The sequence below is a fragment of the Lithobates pipiens genome, unplaced genomic scaffold (genome assembly GCF_037356315.1).
Source record: "Lithobates pipiens isolate NorthernLeopardFrog02 unplaced genomic scaffold, aLitPip1_a1.2 Scaffold_22, whole genome shotgun sequence".
Taxonomy (NCBI): domain Eukaryota; kingdom Metazoa; phylum Chordata; class Amphibia; order Anura; family Ranidae; genus Lithobates; species Lithobates pipiens.
Window position 1 is genome coordinate 347,021,316 of NW_027507784.1, and position 12,977 is coordinate 347,034,292.

The following is a 12,977-nucleotide window of genomic DNA, read 5'->3' on the forward strand; positions in this document are numbered from 1 at the left end:
TCGGCCATCACTACTCTGCCCTCTTTTACCTGCAGATCTGTTGGTTTCTAATGTACATATGAGATGTTTGCAGGCATGAGCTGGTTGGCAGAGTTGTGTGTTGTTGGCAAAGCTGCCATGTGGTATTATGTCAGAGCTCCTGCATGGGCAACTCGGGGCCTGTTTGACAGTTGTGACTGGGAGACAGAGGTGTGACCTCAGAGGTTTCTATCAAGAGATGCAGCTGAAATATATTTTTAATGATATAAATGTGCCTGGGGCAGTTCCCCAACTTGGAGATGAGCCTTCACTGTGTGCGGTAAAATACAGAGTTTCTCCGAAAAGTGCTGTGTCGTGTCACTACACCCGGTATCTGATGTATGTTGCTGAGGGATGTGCTGAGCCTACGCCGACTCCACCAGTCCAGCGTACCTCTGTTACCACTTTCCCAGTAACAGAATGGGTTCCCGCCATGCACATAGCACGGAGCGTTATTCGTGCAGTTTTTAACTACTTCTTTCCCGTACCATGTGACAGGGCTATGGATCTCTGTAAAACACTGTTTGGTTTCCAGTTGCTACTGGAAACCGACTACTGGGGAGGAAGGTAAATGATCAACCCCCCTCGCTACTGGAGGACCGGTCATCTACACCAGGTACCAGGCTTCCCAATTGGTTGCAATGTACCTTGCACTAGCTCTTGGTTATCTAAAGCAACTATCGTCTTGCCGAGTGGACCTTGTAGTAGTGGCTTTGCTTCATACCCCACATGTGCTTTACTGACCCAAGTTCATTTGATACACCAGAAACCATCATGTGCCCCCTTTACATTACTTCAGACCAGGCTTAAAATGGTAGATGCAACTTTACTCAAAAGTCTTTAAAAAGGTACAGTTCAACATGAACAATAATTAAAAAAATGTCCCTAACTATCTCTACTGGGCTGCTCAGGCACACCTCCATAAGGTAGGTAGTCCATCTCAGGCATTCCCCAGAAGCTGGCATATCTCTGGACTCCCAGTGCCTCCAACAGACCTCCACAGCAGTCCTCCTCTGCAGGAATCGAATCCTTCCGTAGTGTGGGAACAGACTGGCGACCGAGGCCCCGGACCTCAGCCTTTCCCCCATTTTTATAATACGGGGTGGATAGGCTGGGCCCAAAAAGCCCGGGAACAACAAAGCACAGCCTTAACCCCTTCTCAGCCTGAGTCAGGCACTGTATAGCTAGAAAAACATAGGCTACAGGCCTACACGCAACTATAAGTTAGAGAACATCATTGTCTCTGGAAGACTTCACCTGCTCTAAATAAATCCTGTTCTGGAATTAGAAAGGAAACAAATGTATTATTACTGTAACATTTGTAACATGGAACATACAATGCTGTAATGATGGTTCAGAAGACAATGTCTACATTGTATCATGTTTGTGCATATCATCAGCATCTACTTCCTAGAATAGGTTACTATTTTCATTGAGTAAAATGTTTTTTTTGTTTGTTTTTTTTAGGCTTCCAAAGTGAATCTCACCCCCCAATCCCCAGGTAATGTGCTTTATACATATGGCTGTTTAATATATCTGAGATGGTGGAGGCTGTAGGACATGATGGTGGCTGCAGTCGTCAGAGAACATAGGACTGTAGGTGGTTTCTGGATATCTTGAGATGGTGGAGGTCGTAGGACACAATGTTGGTCCAGATGGTTGTAGGAGGTGATGGTAGTCATGGTAGATGCAGAGGGGAAGATTTACTAATACTGGAGAGGGCAAAATCTGGTGCAGCTCTGCATGGGAGCCAATCAGCTTCTAACTTCAGCTTGTTCAATTAAGCTTTGATAATAAAACCTGAAAGCTGATTGGTTTCTATGTAGAGCTGCACCAGATTTTGCACTCTCCAGTTTTAGTAAATCACCCCACAGCATGATGGGTCTTATGGTGACTGTTGAATGTCATGTGGTCCTGTTAGAATCAGTCTTTCATGACCCTTTGAACATAGAGGAAGCCTTGAAATAACTTTCCAGTCTTAGGGAACCCCTATTATCGCTGAATTCCAGGAATTCAGTAACTTTTCAAAAAGTTCAGGTACACTATGAGTAAGGCCTCTTTCACACGGGGCGGATCAGTAATGATCCGCCCCGTGAAGATCCGCTCGCTCAGCGGGGATCGCTCCGTTGTCCCCGCTGAGCCGGCTGCGGACAGGGCGGTCCCGGCACACTGTGCGGGGACCGCCCTGTCAGCTCTCCGCTCTCCTCTATGGGGATCGGACGAGCACGGACCGTGTGTCCGTGTTCGTCCGATCCGCTCTGCAGACGGATAGAAAAATAGGATTTTCCTCCGTCTGCAGAATCGGACTGTTGCGGAGGCGGACGAAATCGGGTGTCTGCGGATGCTCATCCGCAGACACCCGCTATCCCATAGGGATGAATGTATGTCCGTATTTCATCTGCAAACGGATGGATGAAATACGGACATATCGTCCGCATGTGTGAAAGGGGCCTTAAAGTTATTGTAAAGTCTTGTTTTTTTAAATTAAAAATAACAAACATGTTATACTTTTCTACTCTGTGTGATGGTTTTGCACAGAGCAGCCCAGATCCACCTCTTCTCAGGTCCCTCTTCGTTGCTCCTTGCTCCTCCTTCCTGTTGAGTTCCCCCACAGAAAGCAGCTTGCTATGGGGGTACCCGAGCTGAGTCACTGCTCTGTGTGTTCATTCAGAAATGGAGCTGCGGCCCGGCCCCGCCCCCTTTCTCTTTTCATTGGCTGCCTGACTGTCTTTGATTGACAGCAGCGAGAGCCAATGGCACTGCGCTGCTGTCTCAGCCAATGAGGAGGGGATTCCTGAGCAGCCGAGACACTGCTGCAACATTGCTGGATCTAGATGGGGCTCAGGTAAGTATTAGGGTGGCTGAGGGGGGCTGCTGTACACAGAAGGTTTTTAATCTTAATGCATAGAACGCACCTTCTGCCTTTACAACCACTTTAGTTCCAATTAGGTGCATGCCACCTCTGGGATGTATCTCTATTACTTATATGGCAAAAGATTTAGTGCCCCCCGGAGGATACACTCCTGGCTGTGAGAGGAGAGAATGACACAGGTCAGCTATATCTGCCCCTCCCATCTGCTGTCTATTCACAGAAGCCTTTGTATTTTGTGAATAAGCTCACATAATACAAAGGCTTCTGTGAATGGGCAAAAGGAGAGGAGGGGTGAGCATAGCAGTTCCAGTGATTCTGCTCTTGAAGGAACTGAGACCACAGTGAGCAGCGTTGGAGCTCTAGAAGTTATCTCCCTGGAGCACAATAAACATGATAGATGTGAATAATAGCGATAAGTCCAAGAGGCGGCAGGCTCCTTGTTAGACTGAACTCATGGTATGCCTGCAGTTTTTACAAAGTAGTTAAATTCCTGGAATTCAGTGTTAATTATGAAGCCTTCAGCTCCCAGTACATTAGCATGGCAGTAGTAGGGAAGAATGCTTCTTACATTTATGGTCAGTGGGAAATATTCAGTCCATACGGATAGCTAAAAAAAAAAAATAATGTTGTCAATGGTTACTTATCTGAGAGTAAAAAAATCCTCATTGCTCAAGCAACCTCTAGCATGTTCTGGAGGAACCCTAGGGTTTCAAGGAACCTTGGTTGAGAAAAGCTGTGTCAAATGTTGGACATAATTGAGGGGTTGTAGAACTGCACAAAGGTTATAATAGCTGTAAAGGGATTATTGTAGTCAAGGAGATTATATGACTTAATAGTGGTTGCAGTTGCTATAAAATATCATTTAGTTTTTTCATGGTGGCTATAAAATACAATGGTGTTCATGCCAGCTGTGGAATGTGAGGGTGACCTGGATGCCTGTATAACATGATGTTGGTCAAGGTACATGTAAAAAATAATGGTGGTACTTGGGGCCATAGAACCTAATGATAGCCACAGCCATCATCAGGTTCCAGACAATTTTTTTGGGGGGTGCTGTGTGGGTGCTGGGAGAAAAAGTGGGCGAGCTCATTTGGTGCCCTCAGTGAACCGCAATCCTGTGGCCAAAATTGTCACTGCGTTCCCGTGGCATAGCCAAAAGTCTATAAAGGTAAGCGTGACTGAAAAGTGGGTGTTTCTTCACAGTCTTTTCCCTTTATATAGACAAAATAGGGCCTTGGGGCACACAGAATTGATCGTTTGAGTAAAACAAGCCCAAATGGGACTAGCAATGGAACAATACCAGCATGGCACAATAATGAACAGCAAGCATGGTACAATAATAAACCTCCAGCATTTCACAATAATTAGCCCCTTAGCATGGCAGAACAATTAAATCCCAGCATGACACAATAATGAACCACAGCACAGTAGTAAGAAGCCTCACGAATGTGCATTATTAACTACCAGAACTACACAACAATTAACCTCCAGGATTATAGCAGTCAGTGGGCCCCCTTCATTGTGAAACATACAACAGAGAATATACATGGAAGAGTTCAGCACTGTGTGTGTGGTCACCAGAATGGTGGTCAGTGTGCCCCCTGTGCAATGCATACAGTGGGAGAGGGGGGTCAGTGAGCAGAATTAAGTGGGTGGACAGTGAGCAGCAAATTACTGGAGAGGGGGGGAATCAGGGATGACCCTTTAGATTGCCCAGATTAGGAGTGACCCCTTAAGAGTGGCAAGATCAGGATTGACCACTTAGAGCACCCAGATTAGGAGTACCCTTTAGATCACACTGCCCATATAGATCAGAGTTTCTCCTTGGAATGCCCAGAGCAGGAGTGCACCCCTCAGTGTGTCCAGAGCAGGAGAGGGGCCCCTCAGAGTGCCCAGAACTGAAAAAAGTGTCCCCTCAGAGTTCCCAGAGCAGGAGAATGTCCACTTAAAGCACAGTGCCCAACACAGGAGGGTCCCCTCAGAGACCAGGCTTCCCCTTAAAGTGCCAAAATGTGTAGTTCCCCTTTAGGTTACCCAGATTAGGTGTGACCCCTTACAGTGCACAGAGCAGGAGTGACCCCTTAGATTAGTGCTCCTAAAATCCAGGCTTCCCCCTTAAATGTGCCAAGATTAGGCGTGCCCAAATCAGCAGTGACTTCTTAGAGTGACCTAATTAGGAATGCCCCCTCAGAGTGACCAGGGAAGGAGTGTCCCCTCAGATCAATGCCCATATAGGCCAGCCTTCCCATTGAGAGTACCTAGAACAGTAGAATGCCCCAGAGAGACCAGAGCAGGAGTGACCCATGAGAGAGTGTTCAGAGAAAGAGTGACCTTTTACAATGCCCAGAGCAGTAGTGACCCCTTAGAGTCCCCAAATTAATAGTACCCTCTCAGAGAACCCAGAGCAGGAGTGTGCCTCCTCAGAGAGCCCAGAGCAGGAGTGTGCCTCCTCAGAGAGCCCAGAGCAGGAGTGTGCCCCCTCAGACAGCCCAGAGCAGGAGTGTGCCTCCTCAGAGAGCCCAGAGCAGGAGTGTGCCCCCTCAGACAGCCCAGAACAGGAGTGTGCCTCCTCAGAGAGCCCAGAGCAGGAGTGTGCCCCCTCAGAGAGCCCAGAGCAGGAGTGTGCCCCCTCAGACAGCCCAGAACAGGAGTGTGCCTCCTCAGAGAGTCCAGAGCAGGAGTGTGCCCCCTCAGACAGCCCAGAACAGGAGTGTGCCTCCTCAGAGAGTCCAGAGCAGGAGTGTGCCTCCTCAGACAGCCCAGAGCAGGAGTGTACCCCCTCAGAGAGCCCAGAACAGGCGTGTGCCCCTTCAGAGAGCCCAGAGCAGGAGTGTGCCTCCTCAGAGAGCCCAGAGCAGGAGTGTGCCTCCTCAGAGAGCCCAGAGCAGGAGTGTGCCCCCTCAGAGAGCCCAGAACAGGAGTGTGCCTCCTCAGAGAGCCCAGAGCAGGAGTGTGCCCCCTCAGAGAGCCCAGAACAGGAGTGTGCCCCCTCAGAGAGCCCAGAGCAGGAGTGTGCCCCCTCAGAGAGCCCAGAACAGGAGTGTGCCTCCTCAGAGAGCCCAGAGCAGGAGTGTGCCTCCTCAGAGAGCCCAGAGCAGGAGTGTGCCTCCTCAGAGAGCCCAGAGCAGGAGTGTGCCTCCTCAGAGAGCCCAGAGCAGGAGTGTGCCCCCTCAGACAGCCCAGAACAGGAGTGTGCCTCCTCAGAGAGCCCAGAGCAGGAGTGTGCCCCCTCAGAGAGCCCAGAGCAGGAGTGTCCCCCCTCAGACAGCCCAGAACAGAAGTGTGCCTCCTCAGAGAGCCCAGAGCAGGAGTGTGCCTCCTCAAAGAGCCCAGAGCAGGAGTGTGCCCCCTCAGAGAGCCCAGAGCAGGAGTGTGCCTCCTCAGAGAGCCCAGAGCAGGAGTGTGCCTCCTCAGACAGCCCAGAGCAGGAGTGTACCCCCTCAGAGAGCCCAGAACAGGTGTGTGCCCCCTCAGAGAGCCCAGAGCAGGAGTGTGCCTCCTCAGAGAGTCCAGAGCAGGAGTGTGCCTCCTCAGACAGCCCAGAGCAGGAGTGTACCCCCTCAGAGAGCCCAGAACAGGCGTGTGCCCCTTCAGAGAGCCCAGAGCAGGAGTGTGCCTCCTCAGAGAGCCCAGAGCAGGAGTGTGCCTCCTCAGAGAGCCCAGAGCAGGAGTGTGCCTCCTCAGGGAGCCCAGAACAGGAGTGTGCCTCCTCAGAGAGCCCAGAGCAGGAGTGTGCCCCCTCAGAGAGCCCAGAACAGGAGTGTGCCTCCTCAGAGAGCCCAGAGCAGGAGTGTGCCCCCTCAGAGAGCCCAGAACAGGAGTGTGCCTCCTCAGAGAGCCCAGAGCAGGAGTGTGCCTCCTCAGAGAGCCCAGAGCAAGAGTGTGCCTCCTCAGAGAGCCCAGAGCAGGAGTGTGCCCCCTCAGACAGCCCAGAACAGGAGTGTTCCTCCTCAGAGAGCCCAGAGCAGGAGTGTGCCCCCTCAGAGAGCCCAGAGCAGGAGTGTCCCCCCTCAGACAGCCCAGAACAGAAGTGTGCCTCCTCAGAGAGCCCAGAGCAGGAGTGTGCCTCCTCAAAGAGCCCAGAGCAGGAGTGTGCCCCCTCAGAGAGCCCAGAGCAGGAGTGTGCCTCCTCAGAGAGCCCAGAGCAGGAGTGTGCCTCCTCAGACAGCCCAGAGCAGGAGTGTACCCCCTCAGAGAGCCCAGAACAGGTGTGTGCCCCCTCAGAGAGCCCAGAGCAGGAGTGTGCCTCCTCAGAGAGCCCAGAGCAGGAGTGTGCCCCCTCAGAGAGCCCAGAACAGGAGTGTGCCTCCTCAGAGAGCCCAGAGCAGGAGTGTGCCCCCTCAGAGAGCCCAGAACAGGAGTGTGCCTCCTCAGAGAGCCCAGAGCAGGAGTGTGCCCCCCTCAGAGAGCCCAGAACAGGAGTGTGCCTCCTCAGGGAGCCCAGAGCAGGAGTGTGCCTCCTCAGGGAGCCCAGAGCAGGAGTGTGCCTCCTCAAAGAGCCCAGAGCAGGAGTGTGCCCCCTCAGAGAGCCCAGAGCAGGAGTGTGCCCCCTCAGACAGCCCAGAACAGAAGTGTGCCTCCTCAGAGAGCCCAGAGCAGGAGTGTGCCTCCTCAAAGAGCCCAGAACAGGCGTGTGCCCCCTCAGAGAGCCCAGAGCAGGAGTGTGCCTCCTCAGACAGCCCAGAGCAGGAGTGTACCCCCTCAGAGAGCCCAGAACAGGTGTGTGCCCCCTCAGAGAGCCCAGAGCAGGAGTGTGCCTCCTCAGAGAGCCCAGAGTAGGAGTGTGCCCCCTCAGAGAGCCCAGAACAGGAGTGTGCCTCCTCAGAGAGCCCAGAGCAGGAGTGTGCCCCCTCAGAGAGCCCAGAACAGGAGTGTGCCTCCTCAGAGAGCCCAGAGCAGGAGTGTGCCCCCTCAGAGAGCCCAGAACAGGAGTGTGCCTCCTCAGAGAGCCCAGAGCATGAGTGTGCCTCCTCAGAGAGCCCAGAGCAGGAGTGTGCCTCCCCAGAGAGCTCAGAGCAGGAGTGTGCCCCCTCAGAGAGCCCAGAGCAGGAGTGTGCCTCCTCAGAGAGCCCAGAGCAGGAGTGTGCCTCCTCAGAGAGCCCAGAGCAGGAGTGTGCCCCCTCAGAGAGCCCAGAGCAGGAGTGTGCCCCCTCAGACAACCCAGAGCTGGAGTGTTCCCCCTCAGAGAGCCCAGAGCAGGAGTGTGCCTCCTCAGAGAGCCTGCGCAGTACAGGTCAGACACTATCCGATGGGGGACCTTCCTCGTCAGAACACCGGCAAGTGCAGAGGCTCCCCATGTCCCAGTGCTTTTAAAACCCAGCGCCTCTGCATAGCACTAGGTCTGAGAAGGGATCACTCCGCCGCTGATATGAGTGCACTAACCCAGCCCCTGCCGAGACTCACTGAAGATCAGCGGCTTATGCGGGTGAGCTGCAATATCCCTTCTCTAAATAAAAGAGTTCCCAGACCTTTTTGGCCCTGTGTCATGCAGGTAAAATATTCTTTAAAAAATTGTGTGACATTATATTGGTAATTCAGGTGGGTAATTTTTGGGGATGCTATGAGGGTGCTTAAGAAATGTTTGGGGGTGCTTTAGCACACCTAAGCACCCTCCTGGCGCCACCCCTGGCCACAGCTGGTATATGAAATGATGGTGGTCCTGGCTAGTGTAGGACATGATGAGCATCATGGTTGGTGTATAATATGGTGGTGGTCATGGCTGGTTTAGAAAATGATGAACGTCATAGATAGTGTAGAATATGGTGGTGGTCATGGTTGGTGTAGAAAATGATGAACGTCATGGATGGTGTATAATATGGTGGTGGTCATGGCTAGTAATAAAAATGAGAAATGTCATGGATGGCATATTTTATGGTGGCGGTCATGGAGGATGTAGAAAATGATGAACATCATGGCTGGTGTATAATATGGTGGCGTTTTGTCTGGTGTAGAAAATGACAAAAGTCACGGTTGGTGTATAATATGGTGGTGGTCATGGTTGGTGTAGAAAATGACGATTGTCACACATGGTGTATAATATGGTGGTGGTCATGGCTAGTAATAAAAATGAGAAATGTCATGGATGGCGTATTTTATGGTGGTGGTCATGGAGGATGTAGAAAATGATGAACATCATGGTTGGTATATAATGTGGTGGCGGTCATGGCTGATGTAGAAAATGATGAATGTCATGCATAGTGTATAATATGGTGGTTGTCATGGTTGGTGTAGAAAATGACGATCGTCACAGATGGTGTATAATATGGTGGTGGTCATGGCTAGTAATAAAAATGATAAATGTCATGGATGGTGTATTTTATGGTGGTGGTCATGGAGGATGTAGAAAATGATGAAGGTCATGGATAGTGTATAATATGGTGGTGGTCATGGAGGATGTAGAAAATGACAAAAGTCACGGTTGGTGTGTAATATGGTGGCGGTCATGGCTGGTGTAGAAAATGATGAACGTCATGGATGGTGTATATTATTGTGGCAGTCATGGCTGGTGTAGAAAATTATAAATGTCATGGCTGATATATAATATGGTGGTGGTCATTGCTGGTGTAGAAAATGATGAACATCATAAATGGTGTAAAATATGATGGTGGTCAGGGCTAGTGTAGAAAATGATGAATATCACGGCTGGTGTAAAATATGGTGGTGGTCAGGGCTGGTGTAAAAAATGATGAATGTCAGGGTTGGTGTATAATATGGTGGCAGTCATGGTTGGTGTAGGTAGAATATGGTGAATGTCATGGATGATATATAAAATGTTGGTGGTCATGGATGATGTATAAAATGTTGGTGGTCATGGATGATGTATAAAATGTTGGTGGTCATGGATGATGTAGAAAATGTTGGTGGTCATGGATGATGTAGAAAATGATGGAGGATATGGCTGGTTTAGAAAATCATGGTGAATCTGGTTGGTATATAAATTGATGGTGGTCATGGTTGTTGGAGAGGCCTGATGGTGGTCACAATATTAAGCTATAAGAGGCAATCCAGTTCATGATGGCTGAAGGAGATGATGGTTATATTAATCACAGTGAATTTTAGCTGCAGCAGTATAAAGTTTTATATACTGGCCGGTGAAAATAGATCAGTTTAATGTTTTTCTCTTTAATTTAACAGCTGCTGAAGCTCAGAGTAACGAATCACACGTTACAGAGGAACCCCAAACCTCTCTGATTCTGATAGAGAACCTCGAGGACAGCTACTCTTCGGAGATGCTAAACCTCCTGGTGGAGAATATAAGTGGAATGAACGAGGACAGCGATTTCCAGGTGGAGAGAATTCCAGAGAAACAATGTGCGATCATCACCTTCACATGTGATATCGGTGAGAACCAACTTTGACCCCCAATCCCTTCTCTTATGAAGTACACAGATATGCGGGTGATAATAGTCTCTATGTCATGTTATAGAAACAATTGTATTGTATTGTAGTTGTGAACGTGGTTTATTTTCCTAGTTATAATCACGCAGTGCTCCCTCGTACGCTGCATAGCAATATTCATGAGTATAATCGTAGATGCAAAAAGAACTCAAAGATCAAAAATTTCTTTCAATTTCTCTGCTAAGGTTCTCATAAGTCCTGAGAAGTCCGTTTCCAAACCTAGACTTGGAGACAACTCTGGGTGGAATATCTTAGCCCTTGTACACACGGTTGGACATTCCGACAACAAAATCCGATGGATTTTTTCCGACGGATTTTGTCCGAAACTGGTGTTGCATACACACAGTCGGACAAAGTTGTCGGAAATCTGATCGTTCGGAACGTGATGACGTTTGTACATTACGACGGGACTACGTTCAGGCTAGTAGCCAATAGCTTTGGTCTTGTAATTTGATCTGAGCATGCGTGGCACTTTGTCCAATCGGAATTCTCCACAAACGATCGGACAAAGTCCTATCAGATCATGTTGTCGGAAAATGTTATATCCAGCTCTCAAACTTTGTTGGTCGGACATTCCGACGGAAAAAGTCAGTTGGAGCCCACACATGGTCGGATTATTCGACAGCACGGTCCGATCGGACATTTTCCGTCTGAATTTCCGAACGTGTGTACAAGGGCTTAGGACTCATCTGTTATGACTGTTGCTTCTAAGCCCTTGTACACACGGTCGGAGAATCCGTCGGAATGTGTCCTATCAGACCGTGTTGTCGGATAATCCGACTGTGTGTGGTATGCATCGGACTGATTCTGTCGGAATCTCCGTCGGACCCAATTTTCCAACTTGTTGGAAATATTTCCCGACCAACTGGTTCGATCGGACATGCTCCGATCATGTGTAGAGAATTTTGATCGGACCAAGTGCCACGCATGCATCAAATTCCTACATCAAAGCTATTGGCTACTAGCCTGAACGTAGTCCCGTCGTAATGAAATCGCGTCATCAAATCATTCGCGAATCATCGCGAAATCATCACGTTCTGAATGATCGGATTTTTCGACAACTTAGTCCGACCGTGTGTATGCAACATCACTTCCGGACCTCTTTCGGAATTAATCCGACGGATTTGGTTGTCGAAATCTCCGACCGTGTGTACAGGGGCTAATACCAGGACTATAATGACTAAAAATGGCAACGGAAAAAAAAAATAATAATACAGAAGGAAACCAATTAGGAACATTGAACCAAGCAATTTAATCAATTAATCAATCGGTTCTTAGGATGAACTGATAGACCACTTTCACACTGAGGCGCTTTTCAGTCCAGAACTTGCTGGTGGGTCTTTCACCTGATTTTGCTGTACTGGCGTTGTATAGCTTTATGAAGCACCCTGTCACAGACATTCTAAGTGTATCTCTAGGGAGAAAAAAAAGTTTTGGATAGAGTGAGTAAGGCCGCGTACACACGCGGGGACTGTTCGCTCAACTTTGTCCGCTGAACAGTGTTTCGGCGGACAGTCCGCTCGTGTGTGGGCTTCAGCGGACAGTTTCAGCGAACAGTCTGCTGAACAAAGTTTTTCGGAATTTCCGAAAAACTGTCCGCTGAAACTTTGTTTCAGCGAACAGTCCCCTCGTGTGTAGGCTTGTTCGTCAAACTAAGTTCCGCGCATGCTCAGAAAGGATTTACACGCCGAAAGTTGTATTGCAGTGTATAGGACGTCGTATTTTTCGTCCCGTCGTACGTGCCGTTCACGTCATCGCGCAAGTTTCAGCGGACTGTTCGTTCGTTGTGTGTGGCCAAGTCCGTCAATGCTAATTTTGAGCGGACTGTCCGCTGAAACTGTTTGATGAACAAAGTTGAGCGAACAGTCCCCGCGTGTGTACGCGGCCTTAGGGTTAGACTTCCTGTCAAGTTTCTATTGTTATCCTTCTCCCCATTGGAGAGATCTACTCCTCTGTTAGTACTGGTGATGAAAATCGTCACTGATGACATGAAAAGTAACAAACTCTGCTCATGGTGAACAATTGTAATTGTTTATTTAAAGAAAAGAGTTACAAAGTAAAAACATAAGAAAGCAGAGAAATGAACATGCACAGAGACAAGGAAAGTGTCAAGGTTTGGGGATTTGGCTTTTTTGCCATGTAGGACATAATATAAACAATTCATAATATAACATATTTAGGTGAGAATTAGCACAAGAGACATTAATTCCTGTTATTTTGGAACACCTGATCAGTTTTACCACAACCCAGACTCTCACTGTGGAGACTCTCTCTCTACATTGCACCAACAAAACATTCCAAGACAGTGGGAGGACAACAATTTGTTCCAACAACATCTTTCTGCAATCTCATTCCAGCAAGCGAACCTGTTATAATATAATAATAATAATAAAGAACCTAACATTAGCATATAAGCACTTAAAGTGGTTGTAAACCCTTTAAAACTACTTTGACCTACAGGTAAGCCTAGATTAAGGCTTACCTGTAGGTCCAGGCAATATCTCCTAAACCTATATGGTTTAGGACGGTGATGGCGAACCTTGGCACTGCAGATGTTTTGGAACTACATTTCCCATGATGCTCATGCACTCTGCAGTGTAGTGGAGCATCATGGGAAATGTAGTTCCAAAACATCTGGGGTGCCAAGGTTCGCCATCCCTGGTTTAGGAGATATTTGCCCGAAAACGGG

At 48.8% G+C, this 12,977-nt stretch overlaps 1 protein-coding gene across 2 annotated transcripts in view; it reads left to right on the top strand.

Annotated features, from left to right (window-relative positions):
* The window catches only part of LOC143925127 (protein mono-ADP-ribosyltransferase PARP14-like), an 87,324-nt gene that overhangs the window by 16,452 nt on the left and 57,895 nt on the right, over positions 1–12,977 (top strand). Inside the window, exons 3-4 of one of the 2 annotated variants that reach the window (XM_077449744.1) lie at positions 1,486–1,519; positions 10,025–10,231. In XM_077449744.1, coding sequence (XP_077305870.1) covers positions 1,486–1,519; positions 10,025–10,231 — 241 coding nt within the window. The remainder of the gene's footprint in view (positions 1–1,485; positions 1,520–10,024; positions 10,232–12,977) is intronic. The other variant, XM_077449745.1, reaches the window with a different exon arrangement.